The 27,891-nt window shown below is 40.0% G+C and overlaps 1 protein-coding gene across 8 annotated transcripts in view; it reads left to right on the forward strand.

Annotated features, from left to right (window-relative positions):
• Nucleotides 1-27,891, forward strand: part of MYO9A (myosin IXA) — a 137,459-nt gene that overhangs the window by 17,592 nt on the left and 91,976 nt on the right. For all 8 annotated transcript variants that reach the window (XM_080980217.1, XM_080980211.1, XM_080980210.1 and 5 more), the window contains one exon: nucleotides 19,866-20,778. In XM_080980217.1, the coding sequence (XP_080836343.1) occupies nucleotides 19,936-20,778 (843 nt within the window). In that variant the 5' untranslated portion in view covers nucleotides 19,866-19,935. The remainder of the gene's footprint in view (nucleotides 1-19,865; nucleotides 20,779-27,891) is intronic.

A 27,891-nucleotide genomic window follows, 5' to 3' on the forward strand; every position in this document is an offset into this window, starting at 1 on the left:
GTTCTTAACTGAGGTACCACTTTAAGTAATGGGGCCTCCCGCTGCCGCTACGCCGCCGCAGTGCAATTTCTGTTCTCATCCTGAAGCAAAGTTCTTAACCCGAGGTACTATTTCTGGGTTAGCGGAGTCTGTAACCTGAAGTGTCTGTAACCCTAGGTACCACTGCATCCCAATATGGCTTGTGTACTGCTGTGCTTTCATTTCTACATCACTCTTTCATTTCCATCATATCTTTTTTTAAACTACAAATCCTAGTATGCAATTCACCTATCACAACACCACAACTTAGAATCCTGAGATCCTTCTCATATTCCAGTTTCCAAGTCTCATCATACATGTGTGTTGATTTGTTCCCCCACCCCTTAAATGCCGAACATTGTCAGCTGCATTTAATTTTCTTAGATTAGAAAAGTGGGCCCAAACTGTCATGGTAACTTTGAATGTCATATTTTACTTCAGATTTGACACACATCCCTCTACTCCATAGTCTCTTCCTTCAATCAATCTGCATTCTTTTCAATTCATCTGATTAAAAAGTGGTGCTACTAGAGCACAGATCAAGTTGATTTGGGGCTGAATCGGACTCACATGCTGTCAGTTGTCAATTTCTGACTTAAATGCAATTTAGTTTCTGCACAAAAACACTATGTTGGTTATATATTTCTAAGATCAAAACTGCCTCATTTCTGCTGTTATGTGATATTAATTTTTTATTCCTTTTAAAAAGCTATCTTTATTTTAATAGAGATGTTAATTTACACAAAAGTATTGCAAGTTTTGCAAGTGTTCTTATTGTAGTTGTAGATGGCTTCTGTAGGAGTGTTGGAACAGATGAAAGTATGAAATGTAGCCTTTAAAATTCTGTTTTTGTCATTAATGCTGTATTTGTGGCAGTATTTGAAGAAATAAAGTGCTTTGAATATTCTCTTCGTTGAATCACATAAAACTTTATTCCTGTATTGAGAAGGAAGAAAATCTGAAACTGGCAGTAGTGGATTGGGTGTGGCTCTGAAAAGGGCCTGTTTTGGGTGGTGTGTTGTGCTGAGTTTTGTCTAATTATAGACACCAACAGAGAGAGACAAGGATAGGGTCAATTAGACCATCTAGCAGTGTTTCCTTTAAATTACTAGTTGGAGCAAACAAAGAAATAGCAGAGCACTGACAAATTCCAATTTACTGTCAGTATGCAAAATTTCTCATTTGTGGTTAAAGGATTTTGAAATAAAACATAATGCCAAATTTGTAATTCTGCTTTCCAGTAAATTGCCATTTGCATACTGTATTGCCTCCTATGCACAACCTTACCACATCTCCTTCAATATATTTCTTAAATCAATTTATTTTTTGGCAAGGTCTTTTCTGAGCCACTGTACTCTTGCAAATTTCTGTGCCTTTTATTGTATATCTATTCATTTTCTCACCCTCGGTAATGTTCTTTTTCATTTTCATCATGTGTGTCTTGGATGGACTACAGGCCATCTTCCTAGACACTAGGTCAGGAGTTCCCAAACTTTGGTCTGTGGACCACCAGTGGTCCATAAACTTCCTTCAAATGATCTGCTGCATGTCTCTAAAACTACAGCATCTAGCACAGTGCATTACAATCATCAGTGGCTCCTGCCTTGTAGAGCACATTGCCCATTGTTAGACGGACTCCAACATGGTACAGGTACACCTTTCATCTGATACTAATAGCTCTCCTATTTCTGTAAGCTTTCCCAGAAGGGTTAGTTGACTCATGGGCAGTACAGTACTGGATTCCTTTTTTGGAAAACATTGTTATTTATTGTGTTTTTTTGTTATGAACCACTATGGTATTTGGTAACCCTTAGATAAATATTTCACATAAATAAAACACAAAAATCAACATGCGTATTGGTGGCAGATCTCCAGCATTGTATTTTTTTGTCCATAGTTATCAATTAACAAAAATGCATAAGCTATTGTTATCAGATGGCTGGAAGAGGGACTGAATTTTTATTTTGTTTTGTTTTGTTCTATTTATTAAATTTGAGTACTACCCTTCATCTGGTCCAGAGAACTATAGACTTGGCAGCCTAATGCAAATTCAATGTTATTTGGCTGAAACCATTATTAATGAGAAAATTATGGGTTGATACACCAGCATGGCTTCATCTGGCACTATTAGGAGTAACAATGAAGAATCTGACACATCTGATCATATATTTAGTCTTTAAGACAGCCTTTCTTAATCGTAGAGTACCAAAATGTTCTTCAACTGCAATTTACATAATCCCTGACCACTGGCCATTCTGACTAGGAATGATGGGAGTTGTAGTCCAACAATATAGGAACCTTAAGCTGAGAGAGACTGTTGAAAGCTGCCCAGAGTGGCTGAGGCAACTCAGTCAGATAGGTATTATTATTATTATTATTATTATTATTATTATTAGGTGTTACAAAAAAAGTTCAAGAACTGCTACCCCTCTGGAAATTGGTACATACTGTATTTACTTGAGTCCAATGCGCCATTGAATTTAATGCACACCTCAGTTTTCAGAACCTTGAAACCAAAAAAAGTATTTGCTGGCGAATGTAGATGTGCCATCAAATCTAATGCGCACCTTAATTTTTGCAACGTAATTTGGCCAAAAAAGGTGAGCATTAGATTCGAGTAAATATAGTATTAGAACACTTTCCCTGAATTTGTTCTTATTTGCAAGTATTATTTTAATTTAGTAAACCTTTATGTCTTCAAAGGGAAAGAGAGAGAAACCAAAGTGCATATAGTAGTTGTACTTTTTCAGCCTGCCCTGGTAGCTTCTTTATGCTAGTTCCAGACAAATTGCTTTCCTTCTGAAAGTATATTCAAACAACAAGCTGCATTATCTTAAAAATGTTGCCAATTTATAATCTCTTATTGTGGCCCATAAATAAAGAGTTGCTTGCAAACCTGCCTTTCTTTCCATGGCCAGAGAAGTCATATACTGTATATCCTAATGGGTCTATTTGAGTGATATTTTTGCATCAGTTTCATTCCAAGTACTGTTAATTGTAATTGTTTATTACTAATAGCAGCTCCCCCCTTCAGGCTAATATTTTGAAGGGTAGGGGTTAAAAGGAAGTAAATTATCCAAGAGTAGACAAATGAGTACTGTACATGTGAAACTAAAGAGTCATATGGGAACAGTTACTGAGATGCAGCCATCTTTTAAAGGGAAGACAAGTTAATAATTATTTTCAGTCTCTCTCTCTCTTGGAATAATGTGTTCATCTTATTTTAAGCATCTAAGTCATTCTTCAGTTCTGCTGCAATTTTCATAGTGGGTTTTCATATAAACCTGGCCCCCTCTATCTTTTTTTTTTTATTACTCTTTTTCTACTCCTCCCATTTGTTTTTGTGGGCAGTAAAATTGTATTGAATTTTCTAAATTCCAGACAATCCCTCATTCTATTTTAAGAATTCTAAACTGGATTCATTGAACGCTGAAAACAAAGAATGGGTGGTGCATTGTGTTTCTTTTTTCAATGTTTTAGGTTTACCACAATCAGTACTTTTATTCTGTGGATGTGATAGTTTAGTGAATGCTTTGCCACTCCGGCAATAATCTCTTGGGGCAATCGTGGCTCCAGAGAATTGACTTGTGAAACATAACAATCTTGTACTTGTAGTCCCTTATATTCAGATTGTAATTGCTGGACATTTAATAATAGATTTAAAGATAGTCTCAGTTATTCTTAGATGACAATCCTCTACATAGACAAGAACCTTTCAGGGTGTTTCAGCCACAACCAGTTATTGATTCTCTTATGCTTGCATCAGTCTGTAGGGAACTCTGTACTTCCTCCATTTCAAATGTGAAATATCCCTGTTTCTACATGATCCCATAATGAAATGTGGTAAATCCGGAGCCTCTTACTTTGCTGGGAGTTTTTCCTAGAACACTTCTAATTCAGACAAACATAAAATCTGCCTTTTATTTAGGTTAGTTTGATAGATTCAGATACACTTATTTTTAGCAAAATCATTTATTGTATCATTCGCGTTTACAGTAGTTATCATATGAGCAAGTAGAAAATAGTTCTGTGTTGTCTTAAACAACTGATATAAGCTGGGACTGCTAGTGTTTCATTGGAATGGATAATACAAGAAAGCCATATCATCTACAGATGCACTGGAAGATAGTTGGCTAAGAACTGGCTATATCTCAAGTCCCATTTCTAATAAGTGAAAGAGGCTCTCCTCTGTTTTATCAAAAGGAACTATATGAAGTAGTGTTTGGAGGGTGCTAATAAAGCACAGGGCCTTTTTGGTTGTAATCCCCTGTCTATGGAATGCTCTCCTAGTGAGGCCCGCATGACGCAGATGTTAATATCCTTTTGGTGCAAGGTTAAGACTTTTGAGGGATGGTGAGCATCACGTTTCTTGCTGTTTCTTTCTCCCTCTCTGGTTAGGTTTTATTGTTCTTTTGCTAAACTTGATGGCTTTTAATTATGTATTTAAGTTGCTTTAAAATGTTTTGCATAAAGTGAAGAATTCACTGAAATAATATTTGGGTAGACCCAGAGTTTTGTTTCTGTTACCCTCTTCTCCGTTATTTCCAACAATGGAGCATGTGGGACGAGTGTTGTAGGTTCAAATACTTTATGCATCATACCAATTATGTGTAGTGTCCATGCCAGCTGGCCATGCCATCAGGGGAATGAATGTGAAAAGAGTTACAAACATTTTAAGGGTCCTGAATGAAAAACAAGGTAACGTGGAATAAGTTTTTGTTGATTCATAGGATCAGCTTTTTTTCCAACAGTGACTCACTGCTCAGTAGTGAAGACTTTGAACCCTTCATGGTTTCTCCAGTTCCCACTTTTTTGGTATGGCAACCCACAAATCCAAATTTACTTAGTATAGCGACCCATTGATTTATTGTCACATGAGGGATGTGGGTGGCACTGGGGTCTAAACCACTGAGCCTCTTGGGCTTGCCGATTGGAAGGTCGGCAGTTCGAATCCCCATGACAGGTTGAGCTCCCGTTGCTCTGTCCCAACTCCTGCCAACATAGCAGTTCAAAAGCACGCCAGTGCAAGTAGATAAATAGATATTGCTGTGGGAAGGTAAACAGTGTTTCCGTGTGCTCTTGATTTCTGTCATGGTGCCCTATTGTGCCAGAAGTGGTTTAGTCATGCTGGCCACATGACGCGGAAAGCTATCTGTGGACAAATGCCGGCTCCCTTGGCCTGAAAGCAAGATGAGCGCCACAACCCCATAGACACCTTTGACTGGACTTAGCTGTCCAGGGGTCCTTTACCTTTTTTTTTACCTATTGTTACATAAAATTTGAACCTTAGCTCTTGAACTAGAAGGTGGTCCCCAAGTGTTAAAATATAAGACTTGAGCCTTTCTGAAGTTGGGTTACAAGTGTCAGCACATCATCATAATATGCCAACAAAACAAAATGTAAGAGCTGTTTATCATACCAATTAAGGATTACAAGCAATAATTATTTTGGGTTTCCTTATAAAGCCTGCAGCCCACTTACACATGATTCATGACCTACCAGTTGGGGAACACTGCTCTAGTGCTACTCCCCTTTTATTTCCCACTGACTAGTCACACATCCTCTGTATCACACACCTCTCTGAGTTGGTGCTTCCCTAAATATGTTTAGAAGGGATTTGCAATAGAAGCTGAATAACAAAGTGCTCACCACTCCCCTCTCCATGGACCCTTCCAGCATTGGTGTCAGGTAGAGTGTTCTCCTCACAGGCATTGACACCAGGCACCTGAAATTACAGGCAGTTATTGCACTCTCCAAAATGTACTTGCGAGAAACCATTAAAAAAATGCTCTTGACAGTACTATTTTAATCTTTTTAGTTTCTGGTTCATGTTTTTGGAGAACTGACAGTATTTCAGTACTCTGTGTCTTGTATATGTATCAGAAAGTTCAGTAGCATTTACAAAACCAGCCTTTTTATAGCAATGTGTCTGCTGTATATAACCACCACCACCACCTATCTCCCTCAAAGGAAATATCACCCTTGTGCTCGTTTGCATTGAATATAAAGCAAGTCAATCCAAAATGAATAGGTAAGGGACCCATTCCAGGACTAGCTAGAAATACTGAAATATGACATGAAAGAATAAGAAAATATTAATTCATGTTTTGAAGCTGCAAATCCAGAGCACATAGTAGAGTAAAAAAATGCTATTAGAGATATTGTTGGAGCTTGACAGAGGCATATATCGCCAGGAAAGCAGAATTTGGGGATGTGAAAAAGAACATGTGCAAAGTCACAAGCCAGTTACTTGTATTTTCTGATTAGTCTGGTTACTTACATATTTGGGTTATTGGTGATAGCTAATAGTTTCATTCAGGATAACACGACCTTTTTTTGCTACACCATACGCTAGCACTGTTGAGCTAGGCAGGTCTTGCGGGTACCACACACCATACCGGGCACAGAGCTGTGTATACAAGCATCCCCCACCCCACTTATGCGGGGGTTACATTCTGGGCCATAATACTCAACCAAACCATGGCTAAGTATGAGTGAGTGAGCATATATATACCTCGCAGCAATAATTGTCCTGGCTTCGTTCCTCCGCTGGTCCTGCTGTTGCTGCACTACCTAGAGCTAAGCCATGGTTTGGCTTAACATTATGAATGAAACAAGGCTGGTGGTTTATATTGTTGCAGACAAACCACGAGCAGTAAGCCAAGAACCAATCTTGGCTACAGCCTGTTCTTTGCTGGAGCAAAACCATGAGTCTTGCTTCAGATGTAGCACTAAGCCAAATCATGATTTAGCTCTAGGTAGAGAAGCAGCAAGACTGGAGGCGGGGGGGGGGGGGGGAGAGCATAGTGGCTGCAATTTTTACCCACATGCTCATTTATTCATGCTTAGCCATGGTTACATGTTACATGTTACCTATTCCGTTACCAACAGCAGTATTTTTAATTCTTATGTGGTTCAGTTATTTGACGTCAGAACCACATACTGCTCATGCAAGGCTTTGCTTTGGGGTTGAAGCCCATGCTGTGTTAAAAATATGTAATGTGCAAGCTGCTCTGTTTGTAATAAGGTATATTATACATCCCTCACATGTGCTTCCTTCCCCAGGAATATGGGGGATATGTGTGGGATGTGACATACTGCAGGCAGATGTTGGATGAAAAAAGATAAGTGAATGAAGAAAAGGAAGGCACACAAAGTTCCAGTTTAAACTAATACAATCTAAATTCAGCTGGGAAATCTGAAATTCTGCCTTATGTGTTTAATTTCATTTTAATCTGTATTTGGTTGTCTTGCACTTTCTCAAACTAGTTTGAGGAATTGAGACAGGGGTTTCCTTCTTTGTCACCTATAGGAAGAAAAACTTCTCACTAAGCAACAATTGCTTTTAGTGCTGTGTTATAAATGTAGAGGGTATTAAAAATTGCATGGTTTATAGAAAGTGGATAGATCTTTTTTCTCATTTCCCCCCTAATACTTGAAAGTCAGAAGAACTGTGGTCATTCAGTGAAATTGATTGCTAATTTCATGGCAGATAAAGCAGTTTACCGCAAAGCGTTATTTCTGGAATTTACTGTCTCTGCATTAAAGGCCACCAGCTGAGAGGCTTTAAAGGGGAAATAGACAAATTAATGGAAGAAGACAGATCCATCAACAGCTATTAACTGTGATATGTATATACAACCACCATGTTAGAGGCAATGTTTTGTTCTATTTGACAAAATTTGTACACCACTTCATTGTAAAAACCTATAAGCAGTTTACAAAAATATAAAAACTAAATTTAAATTACCAATAAAAGTCAGAAGTTAAAAACAGTACCAGTTGCTGAAAGACTATTGTATTCTTGCCCTTCATGTGCACTTCCTGGAAGCATCTTTTTGGCTACTGTGAGCAGCAGGACAGCGGATTTACATGGACCTTTAGTACAGTCCACTAGGTGTGTTGTTAGCTTGGACTTCCTTCAAAGTGAAATGGTCAAAGCACTTCTGCAATCCAGTCAAGTTAGTTTTACCATTTCATTTGCTAGTATACAATGTGTAGAAGATTAAAACAGAACACAGCTGAAACAAACTGCCTCCCTCTCCACAAATTGTACAATTATACAATTACTGATGCAGCATAAAGATTGGTGCCAGCACGGTAATAAGGGGAAGTAGCTTCTGTACTACAAGGAAAGAACGCATGTAGCCTCTGACATATGCTGGCTAAGCTTCTTTGAAAAGTCAGGCTAGTGTTGAAGGTTGGGATTGAAGTTGGGTTCTTGTTCTTAAAAAAGGTGGGGGGAAACTGCTCCTGAAAATCTATACTGGTGTCATTCTGTTTTTTCAGTCTGTAGTTACATTGAAAAATTGTTGTACCGCCTTTTAAAGACGACCTTTTTAATTTAACATAACATACCAATTTAAACTACTGGTCTGTTTTTTTAAAAAAGACGAAGTAGAAAATACAGTAGCTTGAAATATATCCTGCTATTGTTGGGCTCATTGGCCACAGGCATACTCAAAACAACTGCTTTCTGCCACTAGGTTGTTGTCTTGTTCCTTGATACACTATATCTGTGTGGAAAAACATGGGCCTCCTGGGGCCCAAGTAGCTTTGCCAGTTCTTTGCCTTGTTACACCTCTTCACACTGCGATTGGTCACTGCCCTTTCCTGTCTATATATAAATTTCCCCTTCCTGTTAGCAGATGCTTTTGTGCAGCAACAGGCACGCTGCATTTCATAAATTCTCCTTTTCACTCCTGTATGATGTTCCTGCTTCGATTTTGTGCCCTGCAAATCTTTTCCCCTCCCCATGTTTCCGATAGTCCTGCAACCCGTGTCTGTTCTCTTCTGTCTCTCCCCCAGCACATTTACTGTCTCTTCCTGGATTGCCTGCCTAAAATTGACTTCTGTTTGCCTCTCTGGTATTACAGTAGTCTTGTTCTGCTTCAGATACTGCAGTTTGGCCACCTCACTGGAAAACAGACAGATCTGCAAGTCCCTGAATCCTCATGAGTAGGAAGTATGTGACAGTTATGAGGTGGACTGTTGCAGGATGCAGGTTCTGCCTTCCTGCTTTCTTTGGGACATAGCTTTTTTTTCCAGAGAGAAGCACAAGAGTCCACAAATATGCCTTGGCTTTAATGTTGCATTTGTGCTGGGTTATGAAAAAAGGAAGAAGCTGAAGGATTCTGCTGCTGTTTCTTGTCTTCTTCAAACTTCAGCACAAAGAACTTGGGAGTCAGTTGCTCACTTGCAGAAAGGTTTGGCTTAGATATGTTTGATTACAAAAAAATGTATTTGTTGGTGCCTTTTTATTTTTATTTTATACCATCATTCAGTTGAAGTTTCCAGCATAGTTTACAATGATAAATATAAAAGCAGTTATAAGATAAAATACAGTTCAATCATAAAACAAAAATAAAGCACCATTAAGAACATTAAAAGGCCTGAGAGAATAAAAACATTCACCTAACACTGAATAAAAACTAGTATAGGTGCTAGGCAAGCTTTCTGTGGACATATGGACCAGGATTTTGTATATGATAAGCATGAACCATTGCATTCTTGCAGAATTGCAAAATGGAAAAATAAAAACCTTTGTGCTTCAATTTGCACGGTAGTTCTGAATGCCCATCTTACTAGAAAATCTTCAGGGCTCTCTTCTGAAACTGACAAATATCCAAGAAGCCAAGCATCTGAGGCTGAGAGGTAGCATCTGCCCTATGACTGATCCATTACTAGTGGACTGTGACAGAACAGACTGCCCACTGAATGGATCGCTTGTTCTGTTCTTTTTCCTCCGGCAGTTGCCTGCTGTGTCAAGTGCTGCTAAATGTTCCTAATTCTGCTGGTGAAATGAAGTGAATATAATTTTTAAAAACAGTAGGCTAAATTTCCCAGCATTTGACCCTCACCACTACCACACTAACTTTGGCATTAAGTCACTCTTCACTGTTGCCTTTCCCTAGGTTCCAGAAATATTGAGCAGCACAATTCAAGCATTTGAGCAATTAATATTTTCAGCTGGTTGCTGTTTAATTTGTATACCACTTAATGCTAAAATAGGCACTTAAGTGGTTTATACGTATAAATGTTACACAAACATTAAAATATAGCGTTGAACAAAGTTGACTCTAGTAATCTAGAGGGCAAATTCTGGAGTGTCTCAGAGTGTACTAGTGCTTGCAAATAGGCACAGTGCACTTAAATGATATAGGAACACCATCCTGGCCCCATCCGTTAGATCAAGGGAATCTGCAGGAAGTTGGCTTTCATCCTCACTTCCATAAGAAAGACTCTTTAAGCTCCTAGTTGCCCCTGAAGGAAAACAGCCTGGCCCTGTCCAGAATACTAAGTGGTGTATGAAAAGGACCAAGAGGTGTGTGGGTGTGGGTGGGTGTTTGGTATTTCAACCAAAACTGCTTGTAAACTGCTTTGAGAATCATTTGATTGAAAGGCAGACTATAACTTGTAAATAAATGCATCATAATTTTGGGTATATTGATCAGCCCTTAGATATAGAATAGCCGGAAAAAAGGGCAAAGTAAACAAATTTGCCTCTGCTTTAGAGCAAAGGTGGGGAACCTTTTTAAGCCTTAGTTCTGCCCTGTCAGTGGTAGGCGGAGCCAGAGGCCAAAAGTGGATGGAGCAATGGATGTGACTCTTTCTTTTGTAGACTAGGCTACATTCCAAACAAACACAAATAATCAGGGGTTTTGTGTGTGTATAATATACATATTTATTTAACGAAATATATATGCCACTTGATTATAATGAAACTAAATATATATACCACTTGGTTGTAACGAAACCTCTTAATAATTTGCATGTACCTCCCTCCTTTTCTCCATCTTCCTTTCAGGCAGACATGGTTCACAGACAAATTCCAGCTGGGCAAAAGCACTTAAGGAGGGTGCATAGGGCTGGAGAGGAGGTGTGGCCTTAGGGAGATGGCTGGAGGAACACTCCTGGCCCATGGGCCTGAAGTTTCCATCACTTGTTCAAAGCCTGAAAGGAAAGCTTTTCACTTGCACTAAACCTTTGAAAAATGGTCTAAATACTGTAGTAGTCACCATCATCATCAACCTCAGAATAACAAAGTAGAGCATGAAGGAAGCCAAAGAGCATAAAAATCTTTGACCCAAATGCTGTTCAGACAACAGACAAAATTTCCCAAATTCTTAAACCACTGAACTCAAGCTGATAGTAGTAACTTGATTTACAGGCCTGTCACATCTCATCACGTTTCAAATGTCTTGTTACCTCAACATACTTGGCAGGCAGGGTGTAACTCAACTCCACATTGTTACAAAAAACGATAAAATGGCAATGTTGGGATTATATGGTGAAAAATTATTTCCAGTTCTAACTTTTGTTTGCTTCACAGCTTTGATGTTTTTGCTAAGGCGGCACTTGTAGTTTCAGCCTATGAAATGGAAAGCTGAGTTTCTGTGTCTTGATATTGTAAGAGAAATATTATGAATTGAAAGATTACCCCATTGCAGTTTAAGTATTTAAGACCCAAAGTCAACAAAAGAAATGTCTCCAACCTCAACTTTAAGGAATAGATGTAGCAAAGAAAAAAATAGAAAAAAAGCTTTGGGAAGCAATGATACCAGCCAAATTGTTTTGTTAATCCTAGTACTGTACTTTAGTATGAAATGATCCGTTTTAAGGCCCAAATGCATAATAATGTGCCCAGCAGCATAATCAATCATTAATGGTTTGAATAAATGTGCCATAGAAAAATCCTAACCACCCAGTTTTTAAAAAGCAAGCAAAACCATATGATACTATGCATCTGTTCTTGGAAGTCATGTGCTGAGTGTCCTGTGAGGCAGAAGTCCTTTGACAATGGAAGCATTTTCTCTTGTGAACAATAAGTATATCCTTTTTGTGAGATGGACTGATGGTCTGACTTGGTATTCATGTCTGGCTTGAGTTGTGCTTGTGATGAAGTGATTTGAGGTACTATACTGGCTCAGAATTGGAGTTTGCCAATCTCTAGTTTAGCTGCAGAACTCCAGGCTTAAACACACCAGTATGGCCTTAAGTCACTCTTCCTACAGCTTGCCATCAGTAAATTGGAATAACACTGGCCAATATAACAGGACTGTTTCATGATTTGCTCAAATATATGAGAAGTAATTTACAAATGTAAGTGCACTGTATATATGCCTCGTGCATTGTTGCTTTGCCACAAACTCAGCTTTCTGTTCACAGTGACATCTTTTGAAATTGAAGCAGAGACAGTTGAAGGCAAATAAATTATGAGTGGAAAAGCGCTAAAGGAAATGCTGTTTAGCCAGGATATGCACAGTCCATGTTCTCAATATGTCAGTTTGGTTACTTACTTAAGAAGGAGCTTCTTAAGTAAAGGAGCCCTAAGCTGTAGTTTAAGGGCGAGCTACCTTCTATTGGGATGCGGGTGGGCATTGGGACGCGGGTGGCACTGTGGGTTAAACCACAGAGCCTAGGGCTTGCCGATCAGAAGGTCAGCGGTTCAAAGTCTTGCTCTCCTGGCTTCAGCAAAAGGAACCCGAAGCCTCCGGAGCGCGGAGGGAGCGCTCCCTCTGTGCTTCGGAGGCTTCGCATTGCTATCGCTGAAGCCAAGGAGCCTGCATTCGCGCCATAGGACGCACACACATTTCCCCTTAATTTTTGGAGGGGAAAAAGTGCGTCCTATAGAGCGAAAAATATGGTAGATAAATAGGTGCCGCTCCGGTGGTAAGATAAACGGCATTTCTGTGCGCTGCTCTGGTTTGCCAGAAGCGGCTTAGTCATGCTCGCCACATGACCCGGAAGCTGTACGCCGGCTCCCTTGGCCAATAAAGCGAGATGAGCTCCGCAACCCCAGAGTCATCCGCGACTGGACCTAATGATCAGGAGTCCCTTTACCTTTACCTTTACCTTCTATAACCATGAAAATCTTGATACTGAAATTATAATGTGTTGCCTGGCTTTCTACAACTGTTTTCAAAGACTTGCTGAGCGAGAATAGAAAAAAGACCATCTTTTGAAACAAGTATTTTAATTTATTTCCAAACATTCATTTTGTTTTCCAGAATGTTAAAAGCTTTTGTAATTCTGTTTGATAGGACAGTACCAGGAAGCCATGAAATCAAACCTTGTTAGCTTCCAGATACTTAGATATTCAGTTGCAAACTGTGGTGAGATGTTTTGGCTCTGTTTCATTTTCTTTTTGTTAAGTGTGTGCTGCCCTGAATGAACTGGAGCCTAACAGATTATTTTGGGAAGTACTTTCACTTTTAATGTACAACTTGAAGATTTTCAGGAAGTGTAATAAATGCAGACTTCTCACTATGTAGATCATGTGGCTTAGTTTCAGTTGATATCTGTGTAATGTTTAACACTGCTGTCCTCTTCCATTTTGGAGTGAAAGAAATGAAGGCAACAGCTCTTTAAAACTGAGGTAAATGAAGGGTGGGGAACATATATTTCTTGGTTTAGAGGTACAGTGGTACCTCGGTTTAAGAACAGTCCAGTTTAAGAACAATTCAGTTTACAAACTCCGCAAAACCAGAAATAGTGTCCCAGTTTGAGAACTTTACCTCGGTCTGAGAACGGAATCCGAATGGTAGAAGGGCACTGGCGGCAGGAGGCCTCATTAGCGAAAGCACGCCTCGGTTTAAGAACGCTTTTGGTTTAAGAACGGACTTTTAGAACAGATTAAGTTCATAAACTGAGGCACCACTGTATTATGGTTCCCTCTAGATGTTAGCTTTCGGGTTAGTTGATTGTGGTCCCAAGGTTTGGGCTTAAAAGCACTTCTGTTTGGAACTTTCGCACAGTACCGTTTATAATTATTTTGATACTTCATTTTGTTCTGCTTTGTCAAAATGTCTTTACTATGTTTTTGTGTGATATACAAGCCTTTCACAGTGGAGCTCCCTCAGATCTTTTGAAGCCTTCCCTATGCCCCCCTTTAAAAAAGGGGGGGTAGTGAGTTTTTTTGTTTTGCTTTTTATACTGTAAACCAAAAAAAAAATCAAGGATCCATATGTAGTACAGATGTAGAGAAGCATCCTGAAAGTCTTGACCATCCCTTCTTTAACTGGAGATGCCAGGAATTGAAATTAGGACCTTATGGTATTGTTGCTTTCCATTTTTGCCCTTGCTTAATTTTAAGGTTTTGGTGGTTTTTAAAAAACATACCAAACAGCTTTGGAGAGGAAAGCACTGCATTGTCATTTTTATGTTTGAGCTACTGTGCATACTTATTGTTCTTAAAAGGAGTATAATGCATTGGGTAGCATTTATTGACCTAATAAGATGTCTTGAAGCAATTGGCTTGTCTATATTTTCCAGTTTGTATTGAAAGCACAGGAATTGGACAAAAATGCATGCTTTTCTTGTAGCTAGCCTCTTTCCTTTGCTAAAATGCAGATGTTGAGATCTGTGTGAATTTTAAAGCTGGTGTTACCTGGATTATGCCATAACTGACTTTACACATTTTGTGGCAAGATGGGTCACTGTAGCTCAATCATTATTTGCACCTGATATTGCTAATGAAAGCTACAAAGTGTTTTCAGGGAAACTGTAGCTGGAAACCTTTCGTTTTTGTTTAGGTTTACTGATAAAGGTTATTCATATATGGGAATATATAAAATAAACTATCAGCAGCTTCATTTATAGCAATGATGGCCAAACTTGTCCCTCCAGCTGTTTTGGGACTACAATTCCCACCATCCCTGACTGCTGGTCCTGTTAGCCAGGGATGGTGGGAGTTGTAGTCCCAAAACAACTGGAGGGCCAAGTTTGGCCATCACTGATTTATAGGGTTGTCATTTGATATTTGGGAAACAAATGCAACAAAGATTGGTCTTGTTTGGCATTAAGAGAATGAACTTCAGGCTTGTGTACCATCTTAGATTAAGCACACCCACCCCTGAATCTGGATAAACTATAGCTAATATTAACTTAAAGGAGCAGCAGTAATACTCAGCAAGAAAGGAAGATGCAGAGACTGTGGGAACAGTGAACAGTGTCCTAAACTTTTCCCCACCCCGCTTCCCCCAAAGTGCTACTGAGATGTTTGGTTCAGTTCAGAAACTTGCTATGGTCCATTGCATCAAAGAGTTTATTGATTCTATTAAAAGTGAGATATTTTAGCCTCATCCTCAGATTTGAGCCATGCTCTATTAAGTACAACACTATGCATATACTGTACACAGATGTGTGTCATCACAAGTACCTATATCCTTGAAGGGGTACTTCTGTTGGGTTAACCTACTCCTCTTCGCCTGCTTTTAGGATGTTGAAAGTTTCTACAGTATTTTGGTCCTTGCCTGGTTTTGCTTCATAGGGCTGATTAGTTTCTGACTGTGTTCTGGTTTATCAGCAATTTCAGCAAGCACCTAGCTCTATATTGCTCATCTACAAGCATGGATTGCCCTCATACTTGTAGACTGACACAGCCGTGACAGCTACACTGCTGAAATGTATGGGAGAGAATGGGCTTTGACTTTCTTGGGCCTGTATTGTGTTGTGCTGGCAGGAGAGATTCAGGCAGCCTTCTGAAGATCGCCTGAGCATTAGCCTCTTATGCATTTCTTTGTTTAGAGTTGAGTGGAACTTGTCTTTGAACATTTATTTTATTTTCTTTAGGTTTAATATCTGTTGGTATATGAATATCTGGTGATAGTCTTCTGCCTTGGTCCATGAAAGTAGATACAAAACATGGAACTGGTTAACTGTTCCCTAGGCTAGAATCCCGTTACTTTCCTACCTAAGCAACAAATAGATTTATTGGGTGTGTGATTGCTAACTCTTTCTGCCTGATAACGCATCTGAAATGTAATATAGTTGATCCACCACTTATGTGACGTTTTGGTGCCAGGGGTCTGTGCACAAGGCAAAATCACAAAGGCAGGAACCTCCAGCCCCCACCCCTGAGAGGTGGAAGGTTGTTTTTGGGGCTCTGGGAAGGTTGTGGGAGGGCCCTGGGATGTTTCCAGAGCCCTCCCACAAGCTTTCCAGAGCCTGGTAAAAATTTAAACTTTCTGGAGAAAGTGTGTATCATGACACTTTTTCTTAAGATTGACTTCTTGGCTAATATTATAGTAAGAAGGTATGATAACACAAGCAACATTCTGCCCAAGCAGATTATACTGTTAAATATTGGGGACTACAACAAAGCAAATTTAGGTTTTTATTTTATTTTCATGACAGAGGTGGATTTTGAGGGGGGTGATATGTGGAATCTTGAAGGGTTTCTGGGAGGAGTTCCAGGTGGAGAGCGCAGCAAGAGAGAACATAGGGAACAGATCTATCTTCAGTTGTCTGATAGTGGGAAATTTATAGAAGTGAAAGTCACAGCAGGGATATAATAGGGTATGAGGTCAAAGATGAGCAAGGCTACCCTTAGAGGAAGACCTTTTAAGAAATGGACAAGGTGTTTATGCTGAAAACAAACTGTCCCCTCTAGCCTAACTATGGTTCCTGCCTAGACTGTTGGGAGAAACCATGATCCCATCAGTGGTTTAGTTGAGATCCTGCTTTATGTGTTCCTACATCATGTTCCTACATTAGCCGCCCTGAGCCCAGCCTTGCTGGGGAGGGCGGGGTATAAATAAAAAAAACATTATTATCATTATCGTTATCATTATCATTATCATGATTGGGGCTTGGAACCAGTAGGTAGCAGATCTGCAGGTGGCACTGTAGTCTAAACCACTGAGCCTCTTGAGCTTGCCGATCGGAAGGTCAGCAGTTTGAAACTGCACGATGGAGTGAACTCCCGTTGCTATGTCCCAGCTTCTGACAGTATAGCAGTTTGAAAGTATACCAGTGCAAGTAGATAAATACTTGGGAAGGTAAATGGTGTTTTCGTGTGCTCTGGCACTCCTCACATTCCTCTGTGCGCCAGTAGCTGTTTAGTCATGCTGGCCACATGACCCGGAAAGCTGTCTGTGGACAAATGCCGGGTTCCTCGGCCTAAAAAGTGAGATGAGCGCTGCACCCCATAGTCGCCTTTGACTGGACTTAACCGTCCAGGAGTCCTTACTTTTACCTTACCTAGATTGCAGATCTGCATATAGCTTTTATGTCCACTCGATGATTAAGTTTTGCCAGTGTAATAACATCATGTGGTGGTATGGGAAGTACTGCAGACAGGCTGGCACCATAACGGCCTTGCTAAAGCTTCCTGTCCTCAGGAGTTTGTGATGTGTTAACAAGTGAGAGGGGTCAAACTTTTTCGTTTTAAAGGATTGATTAAAATATGCCATGTCATTGCTGCTCATTCTTTACCTGTGTAATATTTTCCATACCACTGCATCAAAACCACCTGGATTGAAATAATCCCATTTTTTAATGCTCTAAAGGCACTACATGTAGTTGTTAGTATGCCCTCATTAGTGTCTTGTTTTGCTGAAGGACCACACTGAGAAGGGATTTACGTTTGAATGACCAAAGTTCCCACTTCCTCAGCTGGGCTGCTGGTTAAATTTTGTTTCCATAGCTATGACTCTGCCTTCATCCCTGTTCTGGTTGCCAAATTGGGGGTGGGGAGATTAGCTTTGCTGCTTCCAGTGGCTGATACAGGGCAGCCAGTGCAGTGCCCTTCAAATGTTGTGGATTGCATTTTCTGTTGTTCCCAGCCAGGGTAGCCACTTGTCAGAAATAAGGGAAGTAGTTCACAGCATATGGAGAGTACCATGTTGGTTACTTCTGAAGTATCTGGAACGCATGTGTTGGTTGACCTTGCAACAAATAGAGAATGTGTTGACCTGAGTAGTTGCAGGAAGATTGAGAGCAGGATTGGTGGGAGTGGGCTGGGGTCAGTCAGTTGAGAAGCTGCTTAAGGAAGGTATAGCTAATAGCTGAGGTTCTTTTGGAGTATGGCGGTAAGCACTATCTGAATAGAACTAGAAGAAATAATCAGATAATCAATCTTCAGGTGAATGTAGGACAAACAAAGAGAAGGATGCTGACAAAGAGGATGAATTGGGCAATGTGCAGGGAGACAAGTAGCAGCAAAGATGAAAAATGGGAACATGGCTTAGGCCAAGAGGAAGCAGCGTAAGTGAACCAAGTAACCTTTTGCTCCGGAAGGGTATTATAGGCTGTCCTGGAGGTCAGCAAGGGTCAGTAAGTTGCTTTGGAGGCACAGCCACACAAAGCAGCAATCCCTTGCTATATTTAGGCTGCCGTCAGAGCATAGCAGTGGAACCCACCGGCGGAAGCCTTTGTGTAGCAGGCAATCAATCCATATATATATAACTGTTTATTGCATCAGTGAAAATCAAGAATCCAAACTCTTCTGATGCTATACAAACTGCCTTGAAAGAGAGGTCTTGTACTATTTTATGTAATAGAAGGAAGAGTACAAACTCCAGGGCTCACAGGTACAATTTTTTTTTATTGTAGCTCTACATGTTTTGGTGTGGAATGCTCCTTCTTCAGGAGCTATGATCAAAGATCACAGACAACACCAGTACAGTAGTTCTTCAAATGTGATGTACCAGCTTGAAAAAATGGCAAAGCAAAAGACTACTTCTGATCATATCTGTACTGAACCTCTGCAATGCATCACAAAACTAATCCTGCTACTATTTCTAAAAGACATTCCAGAACAGGTATACTAAAAGTATACTTTTTCTTGCACCTTGTTATAATTTGCCTAGCAGGATTTCCTGTAGCATTCTCAAGCACTTGTTGTCCTGTGAATGGAAATAATGAATAAACTGCAACCCTTCTATTGGACTACTACCATACTCTGAAAATGTTTGCCTCCCATTATGTGCTAAGAGCTAGTGACTGGCCTGCTTCATAAAGGGAAATCTGCAGGAGATAATTTCTTTAGCTTGTGACAGCTCAAATGTTCTTTTTAAAAATGTTCATTTACATCTTAATCATTTCATATTGGGGACATTAGAGAGTGCCATTATAATTTATGCAGTCTTTCCCCTCAGATGCATTGTGAAGGTTAAATGTAAAGCTTCCTGGCAGTCAGCTGGCAAGCGTGGGCATCTATATAATAGCTTCATGGGAATTGGCTTTCAGGAAATGTTTCCATTTGTTATTACATGTGAAGTATAATAGCAGTGTTCCCGATCTCCTGCATGTATCCTGAATACCTGCAGAGGGTAAGACCTTCTTGCTAAGTTTATTCTTTGGCGTGCTGTTTTTGTGGAGATGTGTATATTTAGCAAACAAGACAGTAATTTGTTTCTGAAACTTCAGCAATGTGCATGAGGATGAATCACATAAACATAAATAAGTAGTCTACAGTGAGATGTAAGGAAATAAAACTTCTTTAAGGGAATGGATGCATTCAGCATCAGAATACAGCTGGTTTACTTTTGTCACCAGTACAGCATTTGAATATTTTGTATTTGTGCGATGTTCTTTAAAAATGGTTTGGCCCATTTAAAATTGAACTGGGCATTTGCCTGAAATCTTAGACTTTGCTCAGTGCAGAACGTTGGTTGACAAAAAACAAGTACTCTTGGATGAAGCAGATTACCATCTTGGTCCCAGTTTGTTTAAAATTTATCTGAAGACATTGGGAGGAGTCATTTGGAGATTTGGGGTGAGGTGTCATCAGTATGCTGATGATGCCCAGCTCTACTTCTCTGTAACACCTAAATCAGGAAAAGCTGTGCAAACCTTGGACTTGGTGGTGGGCTGAATGAGGGCCAGTTTACTCTGAATCCTGGCAATACGGAGACATGGTGGGTGGTTCCCAAGTTCTGATAATTGGACTTTGGATGGGGTCATGCTCCCCATGAAGAAGCAGGTACATGGTCTGGGAGTGTGCCTAGATTCATCTTTGTCACTAGAAGCCCAAGTGACCTCAAGTTTTCAAAAAACAAACAAACAAACTTGCTGATTGAAAATATCCTATCAATAAACTATTTTTTGCTTTCATTTTGTAGTACTGATGCCATGACCATTATTCAACCATTCTGAAGATGGATTACTGTTACTGATGGGAAGAAGTCCAATATGAGTGGAAATGATGTTGGAGGAAGAAGACGCTTTGAGGACAGCGAACACACACTACACATATACCCTGGGAACATTGCTGAAGGGACCATCTATTGTCCTGTTATTGCACGAAAAACTTCCACAGCGGCTGAGGTGATAGACTCTCTCATTAACAAGCTTCAACTGGACAAAACAAAATGCTACGTTTTGGCAGAGGTGAAGGAGTTTGGTGGGGAAGAATGGATCCTAAACCCCACAGACTGTCCTGTCCAGCGCATGATGTTGTGGCCCCGAATGGCCCTAGAGAACCGTTTGAGTGGAGAGGACTATCGCTTTCTTCTAAGGGAAAAGAACCTAGATGGGTCAATACATTATGCCAGTCTCCAGTCCTGGTTGCAGGTGACAGAAGAGCGGCGCAGGATGATGGAACGTGGCTTCCTTCCTCAACCGCAGTACAAAGACTACGATGATTTATGTGCTTTGCCAGACTTGAATGAGAGAACTCTCCTAGAAAACCTTAGAAATCGTTTTAAACAGGAGAAAATTTACACATACGTTGGGAGCATACTAATAGTAATAAATCCATTCAAATTTCTCCCTATTTACAACCCTAAGTATGTCAAAATGTATGATAACCATCAGCTTGGGAAGCTGGAGCCCCACATTTATGCAGTAGCTGATGTAGCATACCATGCTATGCTTCAGCGTCGGAAGAACCAGTGTATAGTCATTTCTGGAGAAAGTGGGTCTGGGAAAACACAGAGCACAAATTTCTTGATTCATCACCTCACTGCTCTTAGCCAAAAAGGATTTGCTAGTGGAGTAGAACAAATAATTCTTGGAGCTGGACCAGTACTTGAGGTAAGATGAAAGTCTTGCTGCAGCTTATAATACAGCTTCCCACCCCATCATTCATAGTGTGTTATAAAGTATTTATGTCTTATGATTACCATTCTGTCCTGGAGCCTGGAGCCATCCACCCCCAACTGATAGCGATATGCAAGGCTCTTCTGCTTTTGTAACTTTTCTGTGAAGACATGTGGAAAACATTACCTTGGAATTTTAAATCCATATGGATTTTTTACACCAAAGAACTATGAACAGGATCTGGCAGTCATGCTTTATCCTACTCACAAATCTTTTCTGGAAAACCCTTATGGACTATGTTGTATTATAATGTCTTCCATGTATATTCGTCATATATATTCATCATGTGTATTTGTCACTGAGAATCATGGCATTCCAAAACATAGTGTTGGAATTGGCCCAGTTTGTGGTACGTGTCTTGAAAAATGAGACTTCTGAACTTAAATTTGTTAGAAATAACTTCCGGTTTCCCCCCCTCCTAATACCTTAGGTAATTAAATAAACTTAATTCTAAAAGGTCAGAAGTGAAGCACTGATATTACTGCAATTGGGTTGCAGTTCCTGTTGTTAGTGTTTTAACAAAGGGAAAACTTAATATTAGGAGGAGAGTGCAAGAAGTGGGCAATAATGCCACCACACGCTTACTCCTGGATCAGTTCAGAGTTGCTGCTTCTACTGCTTCCCTCCTCTTTGTAAAGAGGAATGAAAGGTTTGTTTGTTTAAGAGATTGCTTACCCACCCTTCACCATCAGGCAGCTTACAATAATATAATCATACAGTATTAAAAGTCAATAAAACAAACCAAAGAATTTGCATCAGACAACAGAGGTGGCCTCATAACAATCACACAAGTCTTACTTTTCAAAGGCCCAGGTACAGAGGTGCATCTGAAAACCATATAATAAAGATATTTAGCACACCTCTATGGGGAGGGAGTTCCACATTTTTGAGAGCTGCCACAGAGAGTTCTTAAAGTATAAGTGTTTTAAATGAATATATTGCATGTTATGAATGCTGCAGTCTGATTTGGGAACTCTAGTAAAAAAAACAACCAGGACACAAATCTAGTAAGTAGCAAATCTTGCTTGCTCTGCTTCCAGACTTTGGGAAGGAGATGGGGTGGTGGTGGTTCTAGGTCTAGGACCTTGCCAGAGCTTCATGCCTCCTTCCCAAAGCCCAGCTCCTTGTTTACCTGGCTTAAACCAGCACCACAAGGGCTGGGGGAGGAAATCAGCAGTGTTTGAAATTAGACAGGCACATTTTGCATCTGACTGTCAGCCACTTGCAACCAAGGGAAGATGCTTGGGTGCCATGATGGCACCTGGCATCTCCATCTGGTGGTGCATTGACTGTTTTAACACACTAATACCAGATCCTGTAGAATTCTAGCAGTTATATTTTATCTGCACAATCAGAATGAATTTCAGGAATCAAAATGTGCTTCCTGTGCAGCCTGAGCAGAAGCAGTGAACAACGTTACAGTTAATTGTTGTAGCTTGTCTTCACTTACCTACCCCACTACCTTGCTCACATTTGTGAAGAATATTCCTACGTTATGAATGGACTTTTTTCTGCCTCCCCACTTCAAGCTACTCTCTGAAAACTGGAGAAGAGACCCTTTTAAGAATATTAGGGGGATGGGCAGGGGAAGGACTAGACCATGTGAAAAATGAACATAATATTTTAGCTGCAGTTCATTCATTTTCAGCTTTGTATTCTTGTTATTAAAAAGTGCGCTTAGACATTCTATTGTTGTTCGCATAACCTAGGTTTAAGGTGCCATTCAGCTCCTAGCTTTCATATCTCAGTTCCTAATACTGATCACAGTCAGTCCATAATTTGAAAAATAAGACTTTAGAGCCGTCTTACCCAACTAGACATTCTGTTTTGGCCACTGTAACCTTGGCTTAAGGATCCATTTGGCTCCTAGCTTTTATATACCTGAGTTTCTAACAGTGGCAAATGTTGATGTTGCATAGGATGGCATATAGAACGTAAAACACGCTCTGAACATTCCCTACACCGGGAATATACCCGGTATATTACTACCGGAAGTCAGCTAAGGTGTATTACACTGCAACAGTGATATTCACCAGGAAATTGCCAAGAGCTGCTTTGGATCTTGGAAATGTTTGGAAGTCTGAAGGTGTGATAGCTCAAAAAATGTATTTTTAAGCAAAATTCCTCTGACATCTGCTCTTCGTTATTTTCCTCCCTTATACTCAATCATAACTGAGAGTGAACCTCTCCTTTCTTCACTTCCACTCTCCCCTTCCCCCATTCATGTCAGCAATTTTCCTACCCAGCCCTAGTCACACTTGCCAAGTATTTTGTTGCTCTTACCCTCCTCTGTTTCTAGCCTGCTGTTTTGCCCCATGCCCATTTTCCCCCCTGTTGTGATCCTCCCTTAATCTGGGTCTCAGCTACTAGTTTTCTTTATGAAGTCCTGTTTCACAGCCCTCTTCCTCACATTTTAGAATGAAATTGCTTTTGGTGGGACTTTCCCTTTCTGTCATCCAAGCTCCAGCTGTGCTGCTTCCTAGCCAGTTTGCTTGACAGTGCTCTGATTCAGCATCTCATGCTTTCCCATTTGTCTAGGGATTTAGGGAATTCTTTGTGCTATCAAAATAATATGAAAATGCAGTGTCTGGTAGGTAGCATCTGTTTCAGTCAGTTCCAGCTATTTATGGAGAAGCCATGGACTTTCTTCAATGCTCTTTTATATTTAGATTGATTAAACCAAGTGTCTAAAAGAAGAAAACACTCATTTATTCTTTGGTAAAACAATAAGCATTCAATAAGCAATCATTGTGACAACTGGCATTTGAAATCTGCCAAAGACAATAAACTCTTCTCTGAGAAGACTCATTCTTTCTCTACATGAATCAACTGGATTAACATATGAAATTCCCTGAGCTGTATACGTATAGTGACAAAGCTAATATTCATTCCACTAATTAAAGATACTCAGAATTTCTCAGAAACCTATTAACTACTCAAGAGCCAGTGGTGATCAACTGTGATTTTCGGTGTCTGATATTTTGAGGGCGATTTCATATGCTGTTTCTTCTTGTCCATGTTTTATGTGCATACATTTCTTTTCTGCTCAACAGCACCCGAGACAACGTATACTATTAAAAATGACAACTAAATGACAACAGTGGTCATACTAATGCATGTGGGATGGGGAATGATTATTATACAACAATAACATCAGCAGTGAGCTAAACATAGAGTAAATTCAGCAGCAATTTATGCAGTCATAAGCACTAAAAGCAGCAAAGGAGCCATTCTAACTACAGTGGTACCCCGCAAGACGAATGCCTCGCAAGACGGAAAACCCGCAAGACGAAAGGGTTTTCTGTTTTGGAGGCGCTTCGCAAGACGAATTTCCCTATGGGCTTGCATCGCAAGACGAAAGCCCATAGGGAAATGCTGGCGGTCGGGAGCAAAGACTTTTGCCCACAGCCGGCCTTCAGAAGAGGACCTGCCCCAGCCGCCCCGCTTCGGAACGCTGCTCCGAAGCGGGGCGGGGGGGCGGGAACACCTGCCCCAGCCGCCCCGCTTCGTAACGCTGTTCCGAAGCGGGGCGGGGGGCGGGAACACCTTCTGAAGGCGGGCGGGGGGCGAAAGTCTTTGTCCCCCCTGCCTGCCTTCCCAGGGGCTTTTAAATCGCCCCGGACAGCGGAGAAGTCCTCCGCTGTCCCGGGGCGATTTTAAAATGCCGCCCGCCAGCATTTTAAGATCGCCCGGACAGCGGAGAAGTCCTCCGCTGTCCCGGGGTTTTTTAAAATGCTGGGGGTGGGAAGAAAAGCCCTTGTCCCCCCCCCCAGCCTTCAGAAGAGGTCCGGGGACAGACTGTCCCCGGACCTGGTCTGAAGGCGGTTTCCCTAGGAACGCATTAATTGATTTTCAATGCATTCCTATGGGAAACCGTGCATCGCAAGACGAAAAACTCGCAAGACGAAGAGACTTGCGGAACGAATTAATTTCGTCTTGCGAGGCACCACTGTACAAGTATGATACTGTCTGCAATGTAGAATCGCCACCAACAGTCAGTCAAAGCCCTTTACTATAAGAATGTAATGTATTGGCATGTGGACAGAATGCTGTCAGAGAAGAGGCCAGATAGGTTTCCTTTGAAGATTTAAAAATGACAATTCATACATTTACAGTGACCAAAATTGTTATTTGCTCAAAATGGGAATATTTCATGCCACTGTCTATTGGTTGCAGGTTAAAGGCTGGGTAGTGGCATATGGTGAAACTAACTTTGTTAAAAACAGAGAAGGCAAACAAAGAAAAATTAAAAATAAAATTTATTGGAAATTTATTGGAATAATAAAATGCAATATCAGATTAATCATGCTCTTTACTTGGAGACGTGCAGATATTGCTGCTACAGTACAGCATATATTTTTGTTTGTAGGATTTCTTTTCTACCCTTCCCTATAAGGTCACAGGGCAGGTTATGACAAAGCAATGGATACAATTTTGAAATCAACACTTAATAGCACATCAAATATGCCATTTTAGACAGAGAATAGAACAACTTCTGCTTAAGCAGTCCAAGAACTCTAGCTGGATTGTTTCCCACAATTGTAGTGACAGCAACCCATGCTCAGGAGCACCAAGTGGCCACTCAGTTTTATGTAGCTTCCTGCGGCAGAGTTGATCTGACTCCAGTACAGAATGATACAGCTTGAGGAACTATAATTCAAATAGTGTCCCAAGTGTTTGTTCCTTGGTATAAGGCAAGTAGTGGGGGAGAGGGATCATGTGCCTCTTCCATGCCATTTCTTGGTATTCCCACTAGGATTTTCTATTGCTCAGACCAGTTGAGCATAAAGGTGCTTAGATGTGTCTTAACTCTCTTCTCTCACTCCTTAATTTCTCCATATTCCTTTAATCAAGGTTCTTTGATGTTCAGTCCATCTTCTCTCAGCTCTAATTAACAACCAAGAATATTATTATGAGCCAGCCTTGCAAGTACAAGGCATAATATATACATGTGTAGATAAGAGAAAACGTGGAAAAATAATGACTGATGTTCTTTAGTGCTATTGTATCATGAGTAAGATATTCTCTGACTTTCCATAAGATTTGAAACTTGTTTTAAAAGCTTTGAACTGTACATTATACTTTTTAAAATTATCCTCATTCTAAATATTTCTCTGGATAATCTGCTTGTGTTGTTGATTCCATTATATTTGAAGTTCTAGCCAGTTTGCCTATCAAAAGTGATAACAAATGGATTAAAGCTGGGTCTGTTGACTACAGCTGTATTTGTGTTCTGGGGTCTCTTTTATGTTATCATTCCAAACCTTTAAGAGGAAATATATTTTATGTCAGGCATGTTGTCACTTGTCATCTTTTTACAGCCGAGTTGCATTTTCTATACAGATTTCTAGGGGTGGAGAGAAGAGGTGCTTAGTAAACATCCATTTAATGAGCATGTTACTGTTGCCAAATTAAACTCTGTCTTGGTATTTTGGTTTTAGATATGCTGGCTTGGATTTTAGCTCACATCTATCACATTCAACAAATAGAAGTTAATAAGAACTTTTTATATCCTATCCAACTGTAATCATGCTGCTTAGGGTGGTTTTTAACCATTTAATATTATTACTAAAGTGATAAAGAACCATACCACAAAATAATAATGGTATCAAACCTAAATGTCTGAGGACTGATCTATTTTCTCAACCCATGGGGTGCCCTGGTGTTGCACCCTGCAATAATGTAGCATCTTTTGAGTGGAAAGTTCATAACAAGAAGTCATCATTTTCCTACTGCAGTTAAGTACAGTACACAAATCTCTAGGATATCAGATGTGCTGCCATCTAGAAGATTTTTATATTATAATCTCGTTTTGATGCTTTTAAAATATTGTTTGGGTTTCCATTCACTGCCAAATACATGCACCCATATAGAACTACACAGTCTTCTATTCATATGGCACATAATTGTGATAGAATCCGTTGGTGTGAGATCAGTTGCTATTGCTGTAAGAGTAGCCTTAGTAAAATTTGGGTTGGCATGCTTTCTGATTCTTGCCCGCATACTGTACAATATAGAGTTAGAGTTATTACAGTTAGCATTTTTACAGCTGCTGTCCTTGGTACCTCAATCTGAGAAGCTGGCATTGTTAGGCACTGAGTGACGCAAGGCATGCTTTTTGAAAAATTCAGACAATTATAAATCTATTGTAGTATTGTGGCCCCTGGTCTGCTGGGATGCCAACTGGCAATGGAAGCATCTTGATCAAATAACAGGGGGCATCTTGCTAAAGAGAAGCAATGGAAACAAAAGTTTTAAACTAATTGGTTGCAAAGGTAGTATTTGATTTCCAGTTTCATTAGGAATAGCCACTAGGATATTTGAAGATACATGACTTGAGTATTGTTCATAACATTCAGTAGCTTATGTGGATAAATTTTGACTTATGGCTTATATACGAGAAAACAGACTCAAACAGTGGTGATGACTGCCTTCTGGAATGCCCCCCCCCCCAATTATCTGAGAGCTGCTGACTGTTGAGTGCTTCCCTTGTTTTTTATCTAGGCTTTCCCTGTACTGTACATTTCTGCTGTGTTATCTGTGATGTTGGTTTCTGTTTTAAATTGTTTTGGTATTTATTTTACCTTTACTAGTTTGAGTTCATTTAATGTAAGCTGTTTAGAGATATTATTAAATAAATAAATGGACTTCAAATAATCTACAACCAAGGTTTTAGTCTGGTATATAAATCCAGTCACAAACCTTGTCAATTTGCAGGCATGGATTTAACAAACTTAAAAACCAGTTGTTCATTAGCTTGCTATAACAGTAAAATCCTCTTTGCACTGTGTTTCACCCTGTACAATTCAAAACCAGATGCGTACTGGAATCTTTATGGACAACCAGTAAGCATGCTAGTAAGGCAAAATACTGAATTCTGGAAAAGTGAATATTTTACTCTTTAAATTTCAATAAATAACTGACAAAATGATAAAACTCTGTGGGTGGCAGTAATTTTATTCCTATGCAATATTGAACTGAAGGGTGAATTACATAGAACTGTAGACTCAGATTAAATGATTCTCCCACAGCCTACTGTTTTAAGCA

Source organism: Podarcis pityusensis (genome assembly GCF_964106645.2).
Source record: "Podarcis pityusensis genome assembly, chromosome: 14".
Lineage (NCBI taxonomy): Eukaryota > Metazoa > Chordata > Lepidosauria > Squamata > Lacertidae > Podarcis > Podarcis pityusensis.